The sequence below is a fragment of the Symphalangus syndactylus genome, chromosome 14, assembly GCF_028878055.3.
Source record: "Symphalangus syndactylus isolate Jambi chromosome 14, NHGRI_mSymSyn1-v2.1_pri, whole genome shotgun sequence".
Lineage (NCBI taxonomy): Eukaryota > Metazoa > Chordata > Mammalia > Primates > Hylobatidae > Symphalangus > Symphalangus syndactylus.
In genome coordinates this window covers 37,869,797-37,889,355 of record NC_072436.2, presented here as the reverse complement: position 1 = coordinate 37,889,355, position 19,559 = coordinate 37,869,797, and the positions used below count along the sequence as shown (strand labels likewise).

Sequence of the window (19,559 nt, the reverse complement as noted above, 5' to 3'; positions counted from 1 at the left end):
CACACATGCAGCTGCCTGGGGGAGGCCTGCGGTGTCACCTTCTTTCTGGAAAGCGGAGGGTCCTGGTGGGCTCTGGAAACGCAGCCCAGACCTTTGCAATGCGAGGAGGATGAGGGCGGAGACCTCGCGGTCCCCAACACCAGACTCCCGCCCCCACCGCGCCCGGTCCCGCCCTCCCCACTGCACCCCCAGCTCCCCGACCCGGGCGCCCCGCCCGGCCGGCTCCTCACCCACCCCAGACGCGACTGTCTCCGCCGAGCCCCCGGGGCCAGGTGTCCCGGGCGCGCCACGATGCGGCCGCGGCTGTGGCTCCTCCTGGCCGCGCAGCTGGCAGGTAAGGCGGGCGGCGCGCGGGCTGCCCAAGGGTCTGCGCTCCCGGGGCCTGAGCGGGGAGGTGAGAAGTGGCTGTCCTGGCCCTGATCCTGGCAGGGTGCAGCGTCGAGGCCGCGGCGGCGGGGCGCCCGGGAGGCAGCTTGGCAGGCACGGTCCCTAAGGGTGGAAATAAAATACCCCCAGATCGCATTACTCCGGGGGACCGGAGAGCCCCCGGACTGAGGCCACCTCCCCGCAAAAGCCTGGACGCAGGAGAAGGGGAGGCAGTGAAATGAGGAGCGAGTGAGGGAAGGAAAGAGAGGGTCGCCGGAGGTCACGAGGGGAAGGAAACAGGTCCCTGCCCAGGGTCCCTGCAGGGTGTGCTCCGAGGAAGGTTGGCCAGGCCAAGGGTCCTGTGGACACATTTTTATTACTTCCGCGGAAGTGTTTGTAGTACAATCAGACAAACTTGGCGTTCCCAGTTCTCGGAGGGCTAGGGCAGGGTGATCCCTCTGGCTCCTGTTCTCCCTGATGTCCCCGGTGTCTAGTGTCATGGGTAGCGTGGCTCCCTAGGAAGCAGCCTGGAGGTTGGGTTGTTGGAGTTGGATGGGGCATCTAGATTGTCCTTCTGAATAAGCCCAGCCAGACTGCCCTTTGGAAGAAGCCTCCGCACACCCAGAAAAACGCCCAAACTGGTCGATTTGCTCTCATGCCCAAAAAGCCCAAAGCTGGTCATCCTGCCAGGGGGTGACAAGGCCTGTCTGCCCGGGGCTCTGGCCCAGTGAGTGCAACATCATAAATAGAAAGAGCCCAGGCCGTTCAGAGCACTAAAGTCGTTACTGATGGATCTAGAAACATCAAGGTCCCTCTGAGAATGGAATCCCTGGGTTACCCAGGGGAACATGCAGTGAGGCCCGGCTCTGTGTCCAGCACACAGCAGGGACTTGGCCACAGCCCCGAGTATTCAGTTCCTAGGGGACAAAAAGCAAGTGGGCCCCGGGAACAGCCGGGGTGTGTCTCAGCCAGGAGAGGAAATGCACACTCACAGCCCAGGCCTTGCCCTTAGAGGAGTCGCTTCTGGGTTTTCCCTGAAGGGCTTCGGGCACCTGTGTACTTGCAGCCCCACTGTGTGCTCATGAGCACAGAACCACCATCGGGGAGAGGATTGCAGGTTTCTTCAATTCAGTCATTCAAAGTCAGGTTCTGGGGTCCCACAAGCTGGGTTTTAATCTGGATCACTGTGTGACCTTGAGCACGTCTTTAACCTTCCTGAGCCTCTCTTTCCCCATGGGTAAAGTGGGTGTAAAACAGTATCTCCCCCACAGGATTTGGTGAGGATCAAGTGAAACAATGTATGTGCCGTGCCAGGCACAGCTCAATAAACTGGCATTATTGATTCTTATTAACTCCCCCAAGAAGTAAGTGACCCGAAGCAAGGAAAAACCTCTGCTCTGCTTGAACGGCAGTGTGGTATTTGGGGAGACAAGAGGAAGCCCAGCAGCCACTTGTGCCCCAGGCATCATTTCCTTCTTGTTTTTATTTATTTTTTTTATTTATTTTTTTTATTTTTATTTTTTTTTGAGATGGAGTCTTGCTCTTTCACCCAGGCTGGAGTGCAGTGGCGCGATCTCGGCTCACTGCAGGCTCTGGCCCCCGGGGTTCACGCCAGTCTCCTGCCTCAGCCTCCCGCGTAGCTGGGACTACAGGCGCCCGCCACCTCGCCCGGCTAATTTTTTTTTTTTTGTATTTTTAGTAGAGACGGAGTTTCACCGTGTTAGCCAGGATGGTCTCGATCTCCTGACCTCGTGATCCTCCCACCTCGGCCTCCCAAAGTGCTGGGATTACAGGCGTGAGCCACCGCACCCGGCCAAGTATTTTTATTTTTTAATAATTTTTTTTTTCCAAGATGCAGTCTTGCTCTGTTGCCCAGGCTGGAGTGCAGTGGTGCGATCTCGGCTCACTGGAACCTCTGCCTCCCGGGTTCAAGCGATTCTCCTGCCTCAGCCTCCCGAGTAGCTGGGATTAGAAGCATGTGCCACCACGCTGGGATAATTTTTGTATTCTTAGTAGAGACAGGGTCTGGCTATGTTGCCCAGGCTGGTCTCGATATCCTGAGCCCAAGTGATCCTCCTGCCTCGATCTCCCAAAGTGCTGGGATTACAAACATGAGCCACCACACCCGGCCCCATCATTTCATTCTTGATGCAAGCGAAAGCTAAGAGTGGTCCAGGAGAGAAGTCAAAAAGTTGAAGTTCATTTCATCAGTGTTGGAGAAGGCCATTATGGGGCCACGGAGCCTGAGCCATGAGCGCAGGCAGGATTTTAAACATGAGGTGCTCAGTAAGCCGGCTCCTCTTGGGCACACACACATGCCCTCTGTCCCCCTCTGCATACCCAGGTCTGTGTCCTCTCTGTGCCTCCCAACTCCTGCATCTCTGCCCTGGCCTGTAATGTCTCCCTTTGCTCCACAGCCAAAATAAAGGGCTCCCAGGTCAGATTGTGTTTGTTGGAAGCTGTGCAGCCTTGGTGTGAATGGAACCTGTTCTGATCCTTCTCCTTGAGATTTAATTTACTTCCAGTAACAACCCTGTGATATGAGACACAGGGACAGTATTTACCTGTGTACATGGCCATACAGTTTGCAGTGTGCTTTTTTGGACAGCATTTCATTTCTTTCCAACCCTCAGAGGCAGGCAGGACAACAGCACCAAGCTGCCCTCCTTTCATAAGAAGACAGAGGCTCTGTGACTAGCCTGAGGTCTCATAGTTGGCACAGCCAGAGACTGGGTTCAGGGCCGGGTCTGTGAGTCCTGCTCTAGCTCCTCATGAATAAGCCCCTGCTTGCCGGGTGCTTCTCATCAGTCTAAGATGAACTCCCAGCCCTGCTTCTGTGGTGTCTGTCCTTTCACTGGGGAATAGGGATCCAGTGACCCATCAGTTGCTGGGCTCCGGGGTCATGGGCTGTAATTGTACCCACCAGGGGATAGCGAGCTCTTTTTGCTGTCTGTCCTCACTGTCCAGCAATGGACAGACCAGCCACATGCTCTGCTGTGATTCTGGGCTCCTCTCCTAGACTGTCCTGAGTCTCCTTTGGCAGTTTGGAGCCTACCAAAGGGCTGTACATCCAGTGGCAGCCAGGGGAGGTGAAAGGCAACCAGCTTTGGCTTCAGACTTCAAATCCTTGAGTTTGACTCCTAGGCCACTTACATACTGTAAGGGGGACTTTGAACAAGTAACTTCATGCCTCAGTTTCCCCATCTGTCTAATGAGGATTAAAAATCCTGAATCCATCCTTGTGTGGTGGTACATGCCTATAGTCTCAGCTACTTGGGAGGCTGAGGTGGGAGGATAGATTGAGCCCAGGAGGTCAAGGCTGAAGTGTACTATGATAGTGCCTGTGAGTAGCCACTCCACTCCAACCTGGGCAACATAACAAGACCCCATGTCTTTTAAAAAATTCCAAAGCCAGTTTGAGGCTTGATTGAGTTCCTTTATGCAAGGGCCAGGCATATAAGTACACGATAAACAAATGGCAGCTCTCTCCCCTGTACCTTTGTAAAGCTGAACTTAGCAAACACCTGCCTTCCAGATGATCTCCTGGGAGGTGGGGTATGTGAGCTCTGAGTCCAGGAGCCAACAGCTGTGCTCAACACAGTCCCTGGACCCAGTAACTGGGCAGGTTCTTCCATGGCTTTTCCTTTGACACTTGACTCAGTGTGACTGCGAGGTCCCACAACAGTGGCTAGGAAAATGTGTGATGTCTCTGTTCTTGGCTTTTCCTAGTTCTCCATGGCAACTCAGTCCTCCAGCAGACCCCTGCATACATAAAGGTACAAACCAACAAGGTGGTGATGCTGTCCTGCGAGGCTAAAATCTCCCTCAGTAACATGCGCATCTACTGGCTGAGACAGCGCCAGGCCCCGAGCAGTGACAGTCACCACGAGTTCCTGGCCCTCTGGGATTCTGCAAAAGGGACTATCCACGGTGAAGAGGTGGAACAGGAGAAGATAGCTGTATTTCGGGATGGAAGCCGGTTCATTCTCAATCTCACAAGCGTGAAGCCGGAAGACAGTGGCATCTACTTCTGCATGATCATCGGGAGCCCCGAGCTGACCTTCGGGAAGGGAACTCAGCTGAGTGTGGGTAAGAAGCAGGCTCAATGCTATCAATGCGCACCGATTGTGTGCCAGGCACTTGCCAGGCACTGGGACCACCAGGCTTCAGTGTGCCCCACTCTGCAGCCGTGACTAATGGCACTGCTGCTAATAGTAACAGTACATGTGGAGACTTACCCAGGCCAAGCCCCTCCAAGTGTTTACAGAGTTAGCTCGCTTAATGCTGCCAACCACCCTGGAAGGTAGGTCTATTACCTAACCACTTTAGACGGGAATAAGGTGAAACTGGAAGAGACGGGTCAGAGTCAGAGATGAGCATTGGGCTTCTCTTTTTTATTTATTATTATTATTTTTTGAGACAGAGCCTCAGTCTATTGTCCAGGCTGCGGTGCAGTTGTGCGATCTTGGCTCATTGTGGCCTCTGCTTCCCGGGTTCAAGTGATTCTCCTGCCTCAGCTTCCTGAGTAGCTGGGATTACAGGCATGAGCCACCACGCCTGGCTAATTTTTTGGATTTTTAGTGGAGACGAGATTTCACCATGTTGGCCAGGTGGGTCTGAAACTCCTGACCTCAAGTGATCCACCCACCTTAGCCTCCCAAAGCGCTAGGATTACAGGCATGAGCCACCGTGCCTGGCCAGGCATTATTCTTCTTATGGTGTCAGAGCAGTGCTGTCCTTCAGGCCACATCAGGGACATTCGAAGCTACGGCTGGATTGGGCTGAGTCCCTTGGCCTTATAGTGGTGTTAGAAATCCCCACAGAGTGTGCACACAGGGAAAGGAGGCCCTCACTGCCCTGACATACCCAGTGAGGGCATTTCTAGGGGCAGTAGAGGGACAGGTGCCCTTATGTTCTCTGTGAGGGCCTACGGCTCAAATTCATACCTGAGTCGAAGGTAATAAGGAGACTGAGCCAGGCCCAGCTCTGCTTGCAAACTTGCCGTGCTTTCTTCCCCGGGCCTCAGTGTTCTCTTCTGTGTCATGGGGCTGCTGATGGCCTCCATGACCCACTTAATCCCAGAGAAGCTGCAGACCTCTGACTTAAGTCAGCAAGTCCAGCAGACGCACATTTCAAGCCACAGATGAAATTCTAAATTTTTAAAGTCATGTTTAAAAAAGCAAAAAGAAGCAAGTAAAATTAATTTAAATAATGTTATATTTAACTCAATGTATTAACTATATTTTCATCTCAACATATAATCAATATAAAAAGTATTGCTGAAATATTTTACATTCATTTTTCATAGTAAATGTTCGATGAGCATTTTACATAAAACGTACGGCTCATCTCGATTCAGACTGGCCACATTTCACATGCTCAGTAGCACCTGAGGCGTATTGGACAGAAGGCATTTAGCTATGGGTGGTAACTCTCACAGCCTGGCTCTGCCTCCAGCTTGGCCCAAGGCTGGAGCCAACCCCCTCCAGGGCTCCCACTGCCCTGCTTCCTGCTCACCTGAGGGCACTGAAAGCCACAAGGGGACCCAGAAAGTAGACCACTCAGCCTGAGGAAGTACAGGGGCAGCTGGGGACCGCAGCACGATTAGGAAGACACAAACCAAAGTGATGCCCCGCCACCTCTTGCTAGCCTGGGAGGCAGTATTGCAGGCAAGAAGCTGAGGCATCCCCTTCACGTGGGGGTCCACTGATTTTCCTATTGAAAAACGGGCTTTGGGAGTTTGGGGTTTGGCTTCGGCTTATTGTTTTTGTCTCTGTAAGCCCCACACCTTTCCACTCATGAGATTTCAGAGTCTGAGAAGGTGGAGGGTGGAATAAACACAGCTAGTTTCCAGAGCTTCCCACTGCCTCCACCCCAACCACACTCACTCCTGACTTCTATGTTTCCAAACACCAAACCCCTCCCGGCACCGCAGGAATGTCAATGCCTCTCTCCAGTGCTGGCTTGCAGCCAAACCTGCTTCTCCCCAGGGCTTGCAACCAGACCTTCTTCGGAACCAAAACCCACCTTCTCACCCAAGAAAGGCCTTTCAGAGGACAAAGCTGGGATGGTTGAGAAAGTGTTTGGGGAAAGACAGGGCCTTTTTCAGGCCTTTAAGTATATCATGAGCTCAAAGTTTTATACCTTTTAAGGACAGAGAGGGAGAGATTAAACTGGGGGCTCAGGAGGAATCCAGGGGGACCTGGCTCTAGGCAAGAAGAATTTAAAACAGAACAGTCCCCCAACCTGAGTCTCCCACTAGACCCAGGCTGTGGTGCCCAGCCAAGGCACTGAGGGCCCCAAGAGTTGGCTCCCCTCTGGGCTCACCACTGACCATCTGAGAGACGTCCCTGCTTCCTTGAGTAGAAAATAAGTCAAACAGAACTACCTCTAGGGCCATGAAGACTGAAGGAGGCAACACTCCCAGCAGAGGGCCAGGCTCCTTGCATGCTCTCCAAGACCCTGCTCATGACAGTTTCCTCTTTTTTTTTTTTTTTTTTTTGAGACGGAGTCTCGCTCTGTCGCCCAGGCTGGAGTGCAGTGGCGCAATCTCGGCTCACTGCAAGCTCAGCTTCCCGGGTTCACGCCATTCTCCTGCCTCAGCCTCTCTGAGTAGCTGGGATTACAGGCGCCCGCCACCACGCCCGGCTAATTTTTTGTATTTTTAGTAGAGACGGGGTTTCACCATGGTCTCGATCTCCTGACCTCGTGATCCGCCCGCCTCGGCCTCCCAAAGTGCTGGGATTACAAGCGTGAGCCACCGCGCCTGGCGACAGTTTCCTCTTACAATAGTTGCCCTCGGCACTCTGATGACCCAGGGCCTTGGGTGGACCTAAAGTGTTCAACTTTTTGTCAGAAAACCTTTTCACATGAGGTAGTGTGGCAGAACGAGAAGCACAGGTTCTAGAATCAAGGTCTTTTGGTGCAGACACTGGCTCTGCAGCCAGTGGCTGTCTAACTTTGGGCACATTATTTCAGCTCTCTGAGCCTAGGCTTCCTCCTGGATAAAACGGGGACAACAGTGCCTGCCCCAAAACTTGTGTTCAGTAAACTTATGCTGAAAGCCTCAGCACTGCTCCCCGCACATGGTTGGAGCTTAGTGCACATTCATCCTAGTTGCTTCTTCCCATCAATGTCTTGAAGCAGACAAATAGATCGTGTTCTCTCCACTTTCCAGAGGAGGCTCAGAGAGGTGAGGGGCTAAAATGTCTATTTTATATAGAAGATGCCAGCCCAAAAATGACTGATCTGTGGGCTTTCCCTGCCTGTCCCCGCTTCCAACCCCCCAACACCCTTTTTTTGTTTTGAGACGGAGTCACTGTCACCCAAGCTGGAGTTCAGTGGCATGATCTCGGCTGACTGCAACTTCTGCCTCGTGGGTTCAAACGACTCTGCTGCCTCAGCCTCCTGAGTAGCTGGGATTATAGGCACGTGCCATCATGCCTGGCTAATTTTTGTATTTTTAGTAGAGACAGGGTTTCGCCATGTTGGCCAGGCTGGTCTTGGACTCCTGACCTCAGGTGATCCGCCTGCCTCGGCCTCCCAAAGTGCTGGGATTACAGGCGTTGAGTCACCAAGCCCGGCCTTAATATTTCTTTCCTTTTTTTTCCCCCTGACTCTAGAATTTAGGTTCATGGTGTCTCCTTACTCCCTCTCCTACCATTTTGGAGAAAATCAGTGCAGAGAGACCTGTTTCCTTAACCCACAAAGGCAAGGGTCGGACTCTGTGGCCGGCAGTGCCCCCTTCATCTCCAGTAGGCATCAGAGCCACAGCTGTCTTCCTTTGCTCTGGGTGCCGGCCCACTGCCCTCTCCCAACACTTCAGCAGGGGTCACTGGGTTAGAATGAAGGAGAGGGGTGACCCATCCAGGAGTCAGGACAGGGGCTTGGGGTCCCAACACAGCACTCACCACTTGGGGCTGCAGGGGCCAGCTCCCCTAGTCTCTGGCGTTCACCTTTGAAATTAAAGTTTGAGACTGAAGTTCCCTTAGCTCTGATATTATATATATATTTTAGGGCCATCTGAGAAGGCAAACAAATCCCCAAATATGACACCTGCGTGGTACTGTACATGCAGAAAAGGGCACCCCCTCCTCCCATGAGCTTCCTCCATGTGCTTAGGGATTGCCGAATTGGGCGGAGGGGCTGGTTGTGCCAAAGGCTGGGCGATCCAGCCCTGGGGCTCAAGGTCTTCAGCCAGGTGGAGCCACATCTACTGAAACTTTTTTTGGACACACTGTCCCTTTAATTCTCAGATAATCCCAAGAAGGAGGTGGCAGTTATCATTATTTCAGCAGATAAGGAAATCAAGGCACAGAAAAATGCTATGACTTGTCTCAAGTCACACAGTGGTTAATCAAGGGTGTAGGTCGGCCGGGCGCGGTGGCTCACGCCTGTAATACTAGCACTTTTGGAGGCCGAGGTGGGTGGATTACCTGAGATCAGGAGTTCAAGACCAGCCTGGCCAACATGGTGAAACCCTGTCTCTACTAAAAATACAAAAATTAGACGAATGCAGTGGCACGACGAATGCAGTGGTACGTGCCTGTAATCCCAGCTACTTTGGAGGCTGAGGCAGGAGAATTGCTTGAACCTGGGAGGTGAAGGTTGCAGTGAGCTGAGATCGTGCCACTGCCCTCCAGCCTGGGCTACAGAGCGAGACTTCGTCTCAAAAAAATAAATAAATAAAAATAAATAAATCAGGGGTATAGGCTCTGTTCAGGTCTGTGTGGCTCCAGAGCCTTCCTCTCTCCAGGACACCAAGCTGAACCCCATCCCTAGGCCCCAACCCCTTTCCCAACATCTGAGAATTGAGAAAGCAGATCAAACATTCTATTGCTCTGTGACCTTCAAGCCCTGTAGCAGCCTAGGGAACAGTCATAAGGACTTCAGTACTTGGATGTAAGACAAATTTTGTTCATTTGTTCATTTATTTGTTCTTGAGACAGAGTCTTGCTCTGTCGCCCAGGCCGGAGTGCAGTTGCGTGATCACAGCTCACTTCAGCCTTGACTTCCCAAGCTCAGGTGATCCTCTCACCTCAGCCTCCTGGGTAGCTGGGACTATAGGCATGTGCCACCACGCCTGACTAAACTTTTTATTTTTTGTAGAGAGGGGGTTTCACCATGTTGCCCAAGGTGGTCTCAACCTCCCGGGCTCAAATGATCTCCTGCCTTGGCCTCCGGAAGTGTTGGGATTCCAGGCATGAGCCACCGTGCCCGGCCATAAGACAAAGTTTTGTCTTTGAGTCCACCTGGTGCTCACCTGGCTAAGATATGTGTCTTGCTTTCTTTCTGTAGTTGATTTCCTTCCCACCACTGCCCAGCCCACCAAGAAGTCCACCCCCAAGAAGAGAGTGTGCCGGTTACCCAGGCCGGAGACCAAGAAGGGTGAGTTCCCTATCCCTCTGCACCCTCAGAAACAAGGCAGACATCCCCTTGCCCTCCCTCCCTCCCCTCCTTCCTTCCCCAGGCACTTTCCAAGTGTTAACTCTAGAGCCTATCTCCCTGGCCCGAGCTAGGGTCAGAAAGGATGCTGAGTGTGACAGCAACTCACAGTCTCGTAGGAGACAGACTCATAAATTGTTACTGGACAAAGCTTAATGGAGGAGATCTCCACCCACACACCTGCACACAAATGTCCACAGCTTCATTATTCATACCAGCCAAAAGTAGAAACTACCCAAACATCCACCAACTAATGAGTTGATTAACAAAATGTGGTTCGTTTATTATCGTGGAATATTGTTTGGCCATAATAAAGAATAAAATGAAATGAGCCAGTCACAAAAATCCTATATATGATTCCATGATTATGGAATATCCAGCATATGATCCTCTGTAGAGACAGAATGTAGATTTGTGGCTGCCTAAGGCTGGGGGCTTGGGAAAGAAATGGGGAGTGATTCCTAATGGGTATAAAGTTTCTTTTTAAGGGAATTTAAATGTTCTAAAATTACATTATGATAATGGTTGCACAACTCCATGAATACACTAAAAACCATGACATTGTACACTTTAAACAAGGGGATTTTATACATAAATTATAACTCAATAAAGCTGTTAACAAACAAAAAATCCACTCAAAGGACCAGCACTTTAAACTTTTCCAGTTTTGGGCAGACGTGGTGGCTCACATCTGTAATCCCAGCACTTTGGGAGGCCAAGATGGGCGGATCGCCTTGAGCTCAGGAGTTAGAGACCAGCCTGGGCAACATGGTGAAACTCTGTCTGTACGAAAATATAAAAAAATTAGCTGGGCGTGGTGGCACATGCCTGTAGTCCCAGCTACTCAGGAGGCTGAGGTGGATGCCTTGAGCCTGGGAGGTGGAGATTGAAGTGAGCTGAGATCCTGCCACTGCACTCCAGCCTGGGTGATAGAGCCAGACCCTGTCTCAAAAAAGTTTCCAGTTTTAATACCTAACAGAGGACCTAATACACAGTATGTGCTAGTTCATGAATACATGTTTGTTTACAGATGAACACATTTGCTTCTCTATGCTACACCAGACACCTCAGCTGGAGTGTGCACACATACACACACACACAGACACACATGCCCATGCACACGCTTTCCTTAAACCCATCAGCCCAAACGTGTTTCTGGAAAAATACTGACCTCAGCCCAGCAAAAGTCACTGGTGACAAACAGAAAGTGCCATCTGCTGCTACCCAAAGAACAAACCACAAGCAGCCCTAGGAGCACTGCCTCGCACTGCTCAGTTTGCTTTGTCTTAAATATTTTAAGTACCAGAAATTATCGAGGAGGGCACTGAATAGGATCTGGGAGACCGGGGTGGGAAGCTGCCGTCACGTGAGGTCACAGTAAAAAGAAAATCAGAACCAATGTACAGAAAAGTAAAGTATTAAGGAGCTTAAGAGTGACCTTATTTTATAAAGTCCCATGCCCTGACCCCTTCACCTAAAAGATTTCAGGCAGACCACAATAAAAAGGATATAAAATGCAAACACAATAGAGCCACTAAGATGAGGGTGCAAGAACCGGTTGTGTGCTACGGCTGTGGAGAACACAGCAACATCAGTTTAAACAAAGGGAAGACCCCAAGTTGTATGGCACCCCAACCCCAGTGATAGAAAGAAACAGCCTGCCACCAAAAGAAGAAACCTTCATCCTAGCGCTAAATTATAGGAGCAATCTGCCCCATTCATCTTCATGTAAGGACAGCTGAATGACGGTGAACTCAGTCATACTTTTATAAATGATGGCAAAAACAAAGGTCTTCAGATTTCTTGCATAATTTCTTTTCTTTTCTTTCTTTCTTTTTTTTTTTTTTGAAATAGAGTCTCACTCTGTTGCCCAGGCTGGAGTGCAGTGGTGTGATCTCAGCTCATTGCAACCTCCACCTCCCAGTTGCAAGTGATTCTCCTGCCTCAGCCTCCAGAGTAGCTGGGACTACAGGTGCCCACCACCACACTTGGCTAATTTTTGTATTTTTAGTAGAGGCAGGGTTTCACCATGTTGGCCAAGCTGGTCTTGAACTCCTGACTTCAGGTGATCCACCTGCCTTGGCCTCCCAAAGTGCTGGGATTACAGGCATGAGCCACTACGCCTGGCCTCTTGCATCATTTCTTGTACTAACCCTCAGTAAAATCCCAGGGCAAAATGCAAACCAAACATTAATAGGTTATTAAGAATAACCCAGATGTGTATGAAGGTGACCAAGTGGAGTGAGGCTGGGGATGGGTGTGAGGAAAGTAGGTGGAGGTTACACTGAGGAGAGTGGCCCTGGGTCAGTGTAGCCTAGTGGCAAGTCAGTCAGGCCTAGGTCTGAATCTCTGTCTACTACTGCCTGTACTATGAGACACTGAATAGGTGATTCAGCCTCTATGAACCTCAGTTTCCTTGTCTGTAAAATGAGGATGCAGGATTAAATGAGATGCTATTATACACCAGGCACTCAGAGCTTGTGGGGCATCCACACAGACCTCAAAACCTGTTATCGTGAATGAAACCCATGGGGTCACTGAGAAGGGGCTGCCCCTGAGGCTTAGGGCTCTTCCTAAGACAACACCCTTAGGTGCTGGGGGACCATTTCTAAACCACAGACTCAGAAGCAGAGTGCAGATCCAGAGCTCGGGAGACCCTGAGGCCCCAGTAAGATGAGGAAGGCTGGGCTGGGGGTGTCATTGGTGTGGCTCTGGCAAATGGCCCGTTACCCAAGCACATTATTTGCAGCAGCAGCTTTTCCCAGAGAGTCACATTTTGGATGGGAGACAGTGCTTCAGAGGAGACCTGTAGCTACATCGCTGGCCTCCACAGTGGTCTTAACCCTAACCTCTCCTCAGGAAGGAGCCCTGCGGCCCTGTACATCCCTGTGACTTGCACCTACCTCCATTACAGTTTTTTTTTTTTTTTTTTTTTTTTGAGACGGAGTCTCGCTCTGTCGCCCAGGCTGGAGTGCAGTGGCGCAATCTTGGCTCACTGCAAGCTCCGCCTCCTGGGTTCACGCCATTCTCCTGCCTCAGCCTCTCTGAGTAGCTGGGACTACAGGCGCCCGCCACCACGCCCGGCTAATTTTTTTGTATTTTTAGTAGAGACAGGGTTTCACCGTGGTCTCGATCTCCTGACCTCGTGATCCGCCCGCCTCGGCCTCCCAAAGTGCTGGGATTACAAGCGTGAGCCACTGCGCCTGACCTCCATTACAGTTTTTAAAAACTTAGTTGAGCCGGGCGTGGTGGCTCACGCCTATAATCCCAGCACTTTGGGAGGCCAAAGCTGGCGGATCACCTGAGGTCAGGAGTTGGAGACCAGCCTGATCAACATGGTGAAACCTTAGGCCAGGCATGGTGGCTCACGCTTGTAATCCCAGCACTTTGGGAGGCCGAGGCGGGCGGATCACGAGGTCAGGAGATCGAGACCATGATGAAACCCCGTCTCTATTAAAAATACAAAAAATTAGCCGGGCGTGGTGGAGGGCGCCTGTAGTCCCAGCTACTCGGAGAGGCAGAGGCAGGAGAATGGTGTGAACCCGGGAGGTGGAGCTTGCAGTGAGCCGACATTGCGCCACTGCACTCCAGCCTGGGCGACAGAGCAAGACCCTGTCTCAAAAAAAAAAAAAAAAAAAAAAACAAACCTTAGTTGAGATATAATTTGCATACCGCAAAGTTCACCCATTTTAAGCATACAAATTCAGTGATTTTGGGTAAATTTACCAATTTGTGCCATCATTACCGTAATCTAGTTTTAGAAGGTTTCCATCACCCCAGTAAGATTCCTTGTGCTTGTTCACAGCTCATCTCTGTTCCCAGCCCCTGGCAGCCACTAATCTACAGTCTGCCTCTGCAGATTTGCCTCTCCGGGGCATTTCATGGAAGTGGAATCGCACACCATGGGGTCTTTCATGCTTGGCTTCTTTCACTTAGCACCATGTTTCGAGGTTCATCCAGGTTGGGAGAACAAATAGGAGGTGAGAGGGAGCCCAGGAGATGCCCTCAGTATCTCAGAGAGGCCCCTCATCCAGCCTCCCTCCCCAGTGTGTAAATCTCCTCTCCACAGCCCAGCCATCCAGCCTTGGCTTGTTCCCCTCCAGTGACAGTGGGCTCCCTCCCATGTAGCAGCCTGCTCCCTTCCCTTCCGTACCTCTCATGCCCACATGCAGCTGAGGTGGGACCCACAGGGTCTTGGAACTTGGAGGATCTGTGTCCACACCCTGTTCCTGCCTTTTAGTAGCTGGGTGACCTTGGGTATATAATTTAACCTCTTTGAATCTCATTGTTTTTGTTTTTTGAACTGTGAAATGAGAGGTAAAAATAATGGCAAGCCGGGCACGGTGGCTCACACCTGTAATCCCAGCACTTTGGGAGGCCAAGGCAGGCGGATCATGTAAGGTCAGGAGCTCGAGACCAGCCTGGCCAACATGGTGAAAACCCGTCTCTACTAAAAATACAAAAATCAGCCAGGCGTGGTGACAGACGCCTGTAATCCCAGCTACTAAGGAGGCTGAGAAAGGAGAATCGCTTGAACCCAGGAGGCGGAGGTTGCGGTGAGCCCAGATGTCGCCACTTCAGCCTGGGCAGCAACAACAAAACTCCATCTCAAAAATAAATAAATAAATAAATAAAAATTTAAAAAATACCAATACCTTTCCTCCTCACAAGATGGGAGTTTGCATTTAGTATGTACTTAGCACATATGTATTCAGTAAAAATTCTCTCTCTTCCTTGACATCCACAATGCTTTCCAATTTTCCGAACCTCAAGCCCAAATCTGCAGCCTTGCCCTTTCACCCATGGGCCCTGCTCTGCCCCTCAAGGGACCAGCCACAGGGGCCTGAAGGGTGTCAGAGAAGGATTTGGGACATTGATAGTGTAAAGTCTGCTGTTTAAATAGCACACAAAATGGACAAAGGAACAGATAGTCAACTTGTAGAAGAAAAATCATACAAGTTCCCAATATATGAAAATAGGCCAAAGCTTATAAGTAATTAGGGAATTTAAGTGAAATAACATTTTCCCCCACTTGACTGGCAAAAACTAAAACATTTTGATGATATCAAGGGTCAGCAGGGTGCACTCTTGGCGGGTGGGGACGGAAGTCAGTGCCGCCTTTTAGGGAGGCATTTGACAGCATCTGTCACAATTTAAAATGGGCAAAGTCTGTGGTTTAGTAGTTCCCGTTCTCAGTATTTACCTCAGGAAGGCACCTTAGTAAGGAAATATACAGGTTGTTTTCTGCAGAGTTATTTGTAACAGTAAAACACAGGAAACAATCAAAAGGCCCACTGATGACAAGTAACTCATGGTACATCCATACCGTCAGACGTTACTCTGCTGGAAGAAAGAACACATTGACTAAGTGAAGGAAAAAAGGCACGTTGAAAAAGTAAAGGTACAAAAGAACAATTTGTACAGTATAATCCACTCTATATATTTTTTAAAACTATATGTATTTAAGGCCGGGCATGGTAGCTCACACCTGTAATCCCAGCACTTTGGGAGGCCAAGGCGGGTGGATCACTTGAGGCCAGGAGATTGAGACCATCCTGACCAACATGGTGAAACCCCGTCTCTACTAAAAATACAAAAATTAGCCGGGCATGATGGCGGATGCCTGTAATCCCAGCTACTTGGGAGGCTGAGGCAGGAGAATCACTTGAACCCAAAAGGCGGAGGTTGCAGTGAGCCAAGATTGCACCACTGCACTCTAGCCTGGGCGACAGAGCGAGACTCTGTGTCAAAACAAACAAACAAACAAACAAACAAACAAACAAACAAACCCTATATGTATCTATAAAAATTGCGTAGGCATGGAAAGAGAAAGTTACTAAATTATCAATGGCGATTAATTCTGTGAAGGAGCAAAGATGTCAGGGAGCACTCTAATCCTATATTTAAATATCTTACAATGAAAATATATTCAGCTATTTCTTGTGAAATTAAAAGTTTTAAAAATAAATAGTAAAAGACTCATTACCAGGCATGAAAATTGTCTACTTCTTAAAAATTTGGATGTGGAACATGAAATTTTATATATAAAATGATTTCAATGATGTTTAAAGTGCTTGCAAAGGCTAGACGATGGCCGGACGTGGTGGCTCAGGCCTGTAATCCCAGCACTTTGGGAGGCCAAGGTGGGTGGATTGCTTGAGGCCAAGAGTTTGAGACCAGCCTGGCCAACATGATAAAACCCTCTCTCTACTAAAGATACAAAAATTAGCCGGGCATGGTGGCACATGCCTGTAATCCCAGCTACTCGGGAGGCTAAGAACGAGAATCCCTTGAACCCAGGAGGCGGAAGTTGCAGTGAGCTGAGAACGCGCCGCTGCACTCCAGCCTGGGTGACAGAGCAAGACTCTGTCTCAAAAAAAAGACTTGAGGAAAAATACATTACATCAAAATGCAAACGGTGGTATTCTCTGGGAGATGGGGCTTCCAGTTGAATTTTTCCCTCCTTGTATTTTTCTGCGTGTCTCATGCAGAAAAATGTTCAGTGTTGAACACATGTCACATGTGTGTTTTCCAGGCCCACTTTGTAGCCCCATCACCCTTGGCCTGATGGTGGCTGGCGTCCTGGTTCTGCTGGTTTCCCTGGGAGTGGCCATCCACCTGTACTGTGAGTTGTCTCCTCTTGGGTCATTGGGTGTCCCTGTTTGCTGTTTGAAGTGTCCCTGGGATACTTTCTTCTCTAGGGGAGCAGAGCAGATGGCAGCCTGGTGGGAATTTGCCTCAGAGAACCTATGGTATTTCCGGAGGTAGTTCTTGGCCTGGGGCTACACAGCCAGAACCAAAGACCACCCTGTCCCTGGAGTCAGGCAAACCTGGGTTTGAGTGCAACGTGGCTGTTTCCTGATCCAGTGCCCTGGTCTCTCTGAGCCTCGGCTGCCTGAGATGGGGATAGGACATTACCTACCTCCCAGAGTTGCTGTTTGTAAATTCCTGCCCCAAGTGCCTGGCACCCGGCACATGTCAGTAAGTAGGAACTCACGTGAGCAGTTGAGACCAAAGCCCAGTGCCCAGAAAAGTTTGCCTATGGGGTTTGTATTGTTGTTCCTAGAAGCTAGAAATCTTCTCCACGCCACCGATATTGATGAGGCTGTGGGAAACTCAGAAATTACTGCTGCTCCCAGCCACCCCAGAGATGGGACTGTCTCCTTCTATGGCCCCCACCCCAAGCTCTGCACAGCACTGGGTTCACAAGAAAGATGGGGAGCCGGAGGGGAGGCCTGTATGGCTGCCCCAGAGCCCAGAGCCCAGACTCTACCCCGGTTCTTCTGCTCACCTGTGCCACCTCAAGCAAGCCCCTTCCCCTCTCTGCGCTTCTATAAAATGGGCAGGCGGGACAGCAAGGGCATGAACTAGATCAGTGGCTCTTAACTTTTGTAGGTCACAGACCCCTTTGAACAAACGATGAAAATAATGGACCTCTCCCCACAGAAATGCACCCAGGAGCATACTTTTGCCTATAATTGTTCCCCACAGAGGGGTCCATGTACCCCATTCTAAGAAACCCATAAATTTCAGTGGTTTGCAAACTCTCTCAATCAAGGAAGGACCTCATTGGTAAAATATTTTGAAACACATTTAATAACATGCATAAAGTATTAAATAAGCAAATACAGCTAATTGAATATTATAAAGTCAATGCAGCAGTTGGCTGTATTTACTTATTTAATATTTTATGTATGTTATTAAATGTGCTTCAAAATAAAAAGTAAGTTGGGTGTAGTGGCAAGTGCCCATACTCGAGAGGCCGAGGAGGGAGGATCACTTGAACCCAGGAGTTCAAGTCTAGCCTGGACAACATAGTAAGACCCCATTCCTAAAAAAATAAATGAAAATCAAAAGGAATAAAGGCTGAAATACAAATGCCAATAGACATGCTTTTATTTTCTTCCTAACTCCCAGTGGGAAATCTCGCTCACCCTCCGAATGCAATTGCCCTAGCCTGAGACTGCCTGTCTGTGGGACCTTTCATGTCTGACCTGCTGTGAAGGGCAAGCAGGTGTGTTTAAGGACGCAGACTCTGCAGCTGATTAATTGAGTTTGAATTCTGGCTTTCCCATTTACTAGCTGCATGACTTTGGGCATGTTATCCAGTAACTCACTCACTCTGTGTCTCAGTTTCCCACATATAAAATGGAGATCTTAAAAGTAGTATCCAACTCAGGTTTTCAGTGAGCATTAAGGGGATTAAAATGTGTAAAGTGTTTGGGCCAGGGTCTGGGACCAGGGAGGTGGGCTGAGGTGTCAGCTGCCCCTGTGACAATCCTCCTTGGCCTCTGGGGCTCAGCGTGGTGACCCACAGCCCACACTGACTGGCGCCCTTGCTTTCCTCTTCCAGGCCGGCGGAGGAGAGCCCGGCTTCGTTTCATGAAACAGTAAGTGTATAACCTGGGTGTGGCCCTGGGTTCCTCGGCCCCTGCTGCAGCTTGCAGCCCCTAACTGCAACGAGGAGCCAAAGTCAGACCTCATCTTCCAAAGATCATAGACTCGGCCGGGCATGGTAGTGCACACCTGTAGTCCCAGCTACTCAGGAGGCTGAAGCAGGAGGATCGCCTGAGCCCAGGAGTTCAAGGCTGCAGTGAGCTATGACGGTACCACTGCACTCCAGCCTGGGCAACAGAGTGAGACCTTATCTAAAAAAAAAATTACAGAGTGTATAAATAGATCGGGTTATAGAGTTCAGGAACCTAAGAGATAACCTAAACAAACAAACAAAAACCTGACCAATAACTTAAATGTATTTCAAGAACATTCTTAGCTCTCCTGAGGAGAGCAATCAGGCTTTGCATGCACAGAATACCGCAGGGTATCCCAAACTCATCCCATCCGTTATTTCATCCCACCTATTATATCATCCCCTTGGTTCTGTGTGAGATAAGGGGTTATCACCCTCATTTTACAGATCAGTGGAGAGACTACTGGAATCGTATTTGAAGACCAGCCTCTTCCACCAGCCATTGCTTTCCTTCCCTAGGAGCTGCCTTTGTCCCACCTGCTGCCCTTGACCCCATCTGGGTCCTAGGAGTTGGCAGAGTCACATAGCACTCTTGGGGCCCACTGAGCTGAGAAAGCGCCTGTACTTTCCTGGGCTGGGCTGGGACCTTTAGTGGTGGCCATTTAGTCACCACCTTTGCAAGTTGCTTTGCCCTGGTAGGGCAGTGACATTAGGTCCTGGGTCTTTCATGAGGCTGTTGGAAGCCATCCTGGGCCAGGGCAGCATTCCTGCATTTGATTTTTGTTCCTCAAAACAGAGACTGTTTCACATCTGCCTATCCAGTTAATTACATTTGATCCTCAGAACAACCCCCTCTATACAGAAATGTTTGGGGAAGCAAAAGTACACACCTCTAAATTGAAGAGGGCAACAGGGTCTCTTGCTCAAAAGCTCCAGCTTTAGGTGGAGACAGAGCTGAGTTTGAATCCCATCTGCCAATCACCATGTGACAGCCAGCAAGTCACTTCACGTCTCCAAGCCTCGAATTTCTCGTCTGTAAAATGAGCTAACAGTGCCAATCTCACAGTCAGTGTGAGGACTCACTGGGGTATTATCCTTAAAGCATGTGGCCCCAGGCCCCTGGAGTCAGAGCACAAGCTCAAGTCATTTCAGTAAATTCAACTCTGTAAGTGCAACAATGGACAAACAAAATGTATTTTTGAATACTCTAAAATTGTAAATAGCCATATAAATTCATATTATTATATGCTCTGCATTGTTGCACACATTATATTTATAT

At 49.8% G+C, this 19,559-nt stretch overlaps 1 protein-coding gene across 4 annotated transcripts in view; it reads left to right on the top strand.

Moving 5' to 3' along the window:
* The first annotated feature begins 228 nt into the window (after window positions 1-228).
* The window catches only part of CD8B (CD8 subunit beta), a 47,455-nt gene continuing 28,124 nt past the window's right edge, over window positions 229-19,559 (top strand). For 2 of the 4 annotated variants that reach the window (XM_063617606.1, XM_055242697.2), the window contains exons 1-5: window positions 249-334; window positions 4,096-4,455; window positions 9,664-9,753; window positions 16,346-16,435; window positions 18,164-18,200. In XM_063617606.1, coding sequence (XP_063473676.1) covers window positions 292-334; window positions 4,096-4,455; window positions 9,664-9,753; window positions 16,346-16,435; window positions 18,164-18,200 — 620 coding nt within the window. In that variant the 5' untranslated portion in view covers window positions 249-291. Of the gene's footprint in view, window positions 335-4,095; window positions 4,456-9,663; window positions 9,754-16,345; window positions 16,436-18,163; window positions 18,201-19,559 lie in introns of all 4 variants that reach the window. The other 2 variants (XM_055242696.1, XM_055242698.2) reach the window with 2 other exon arrangements.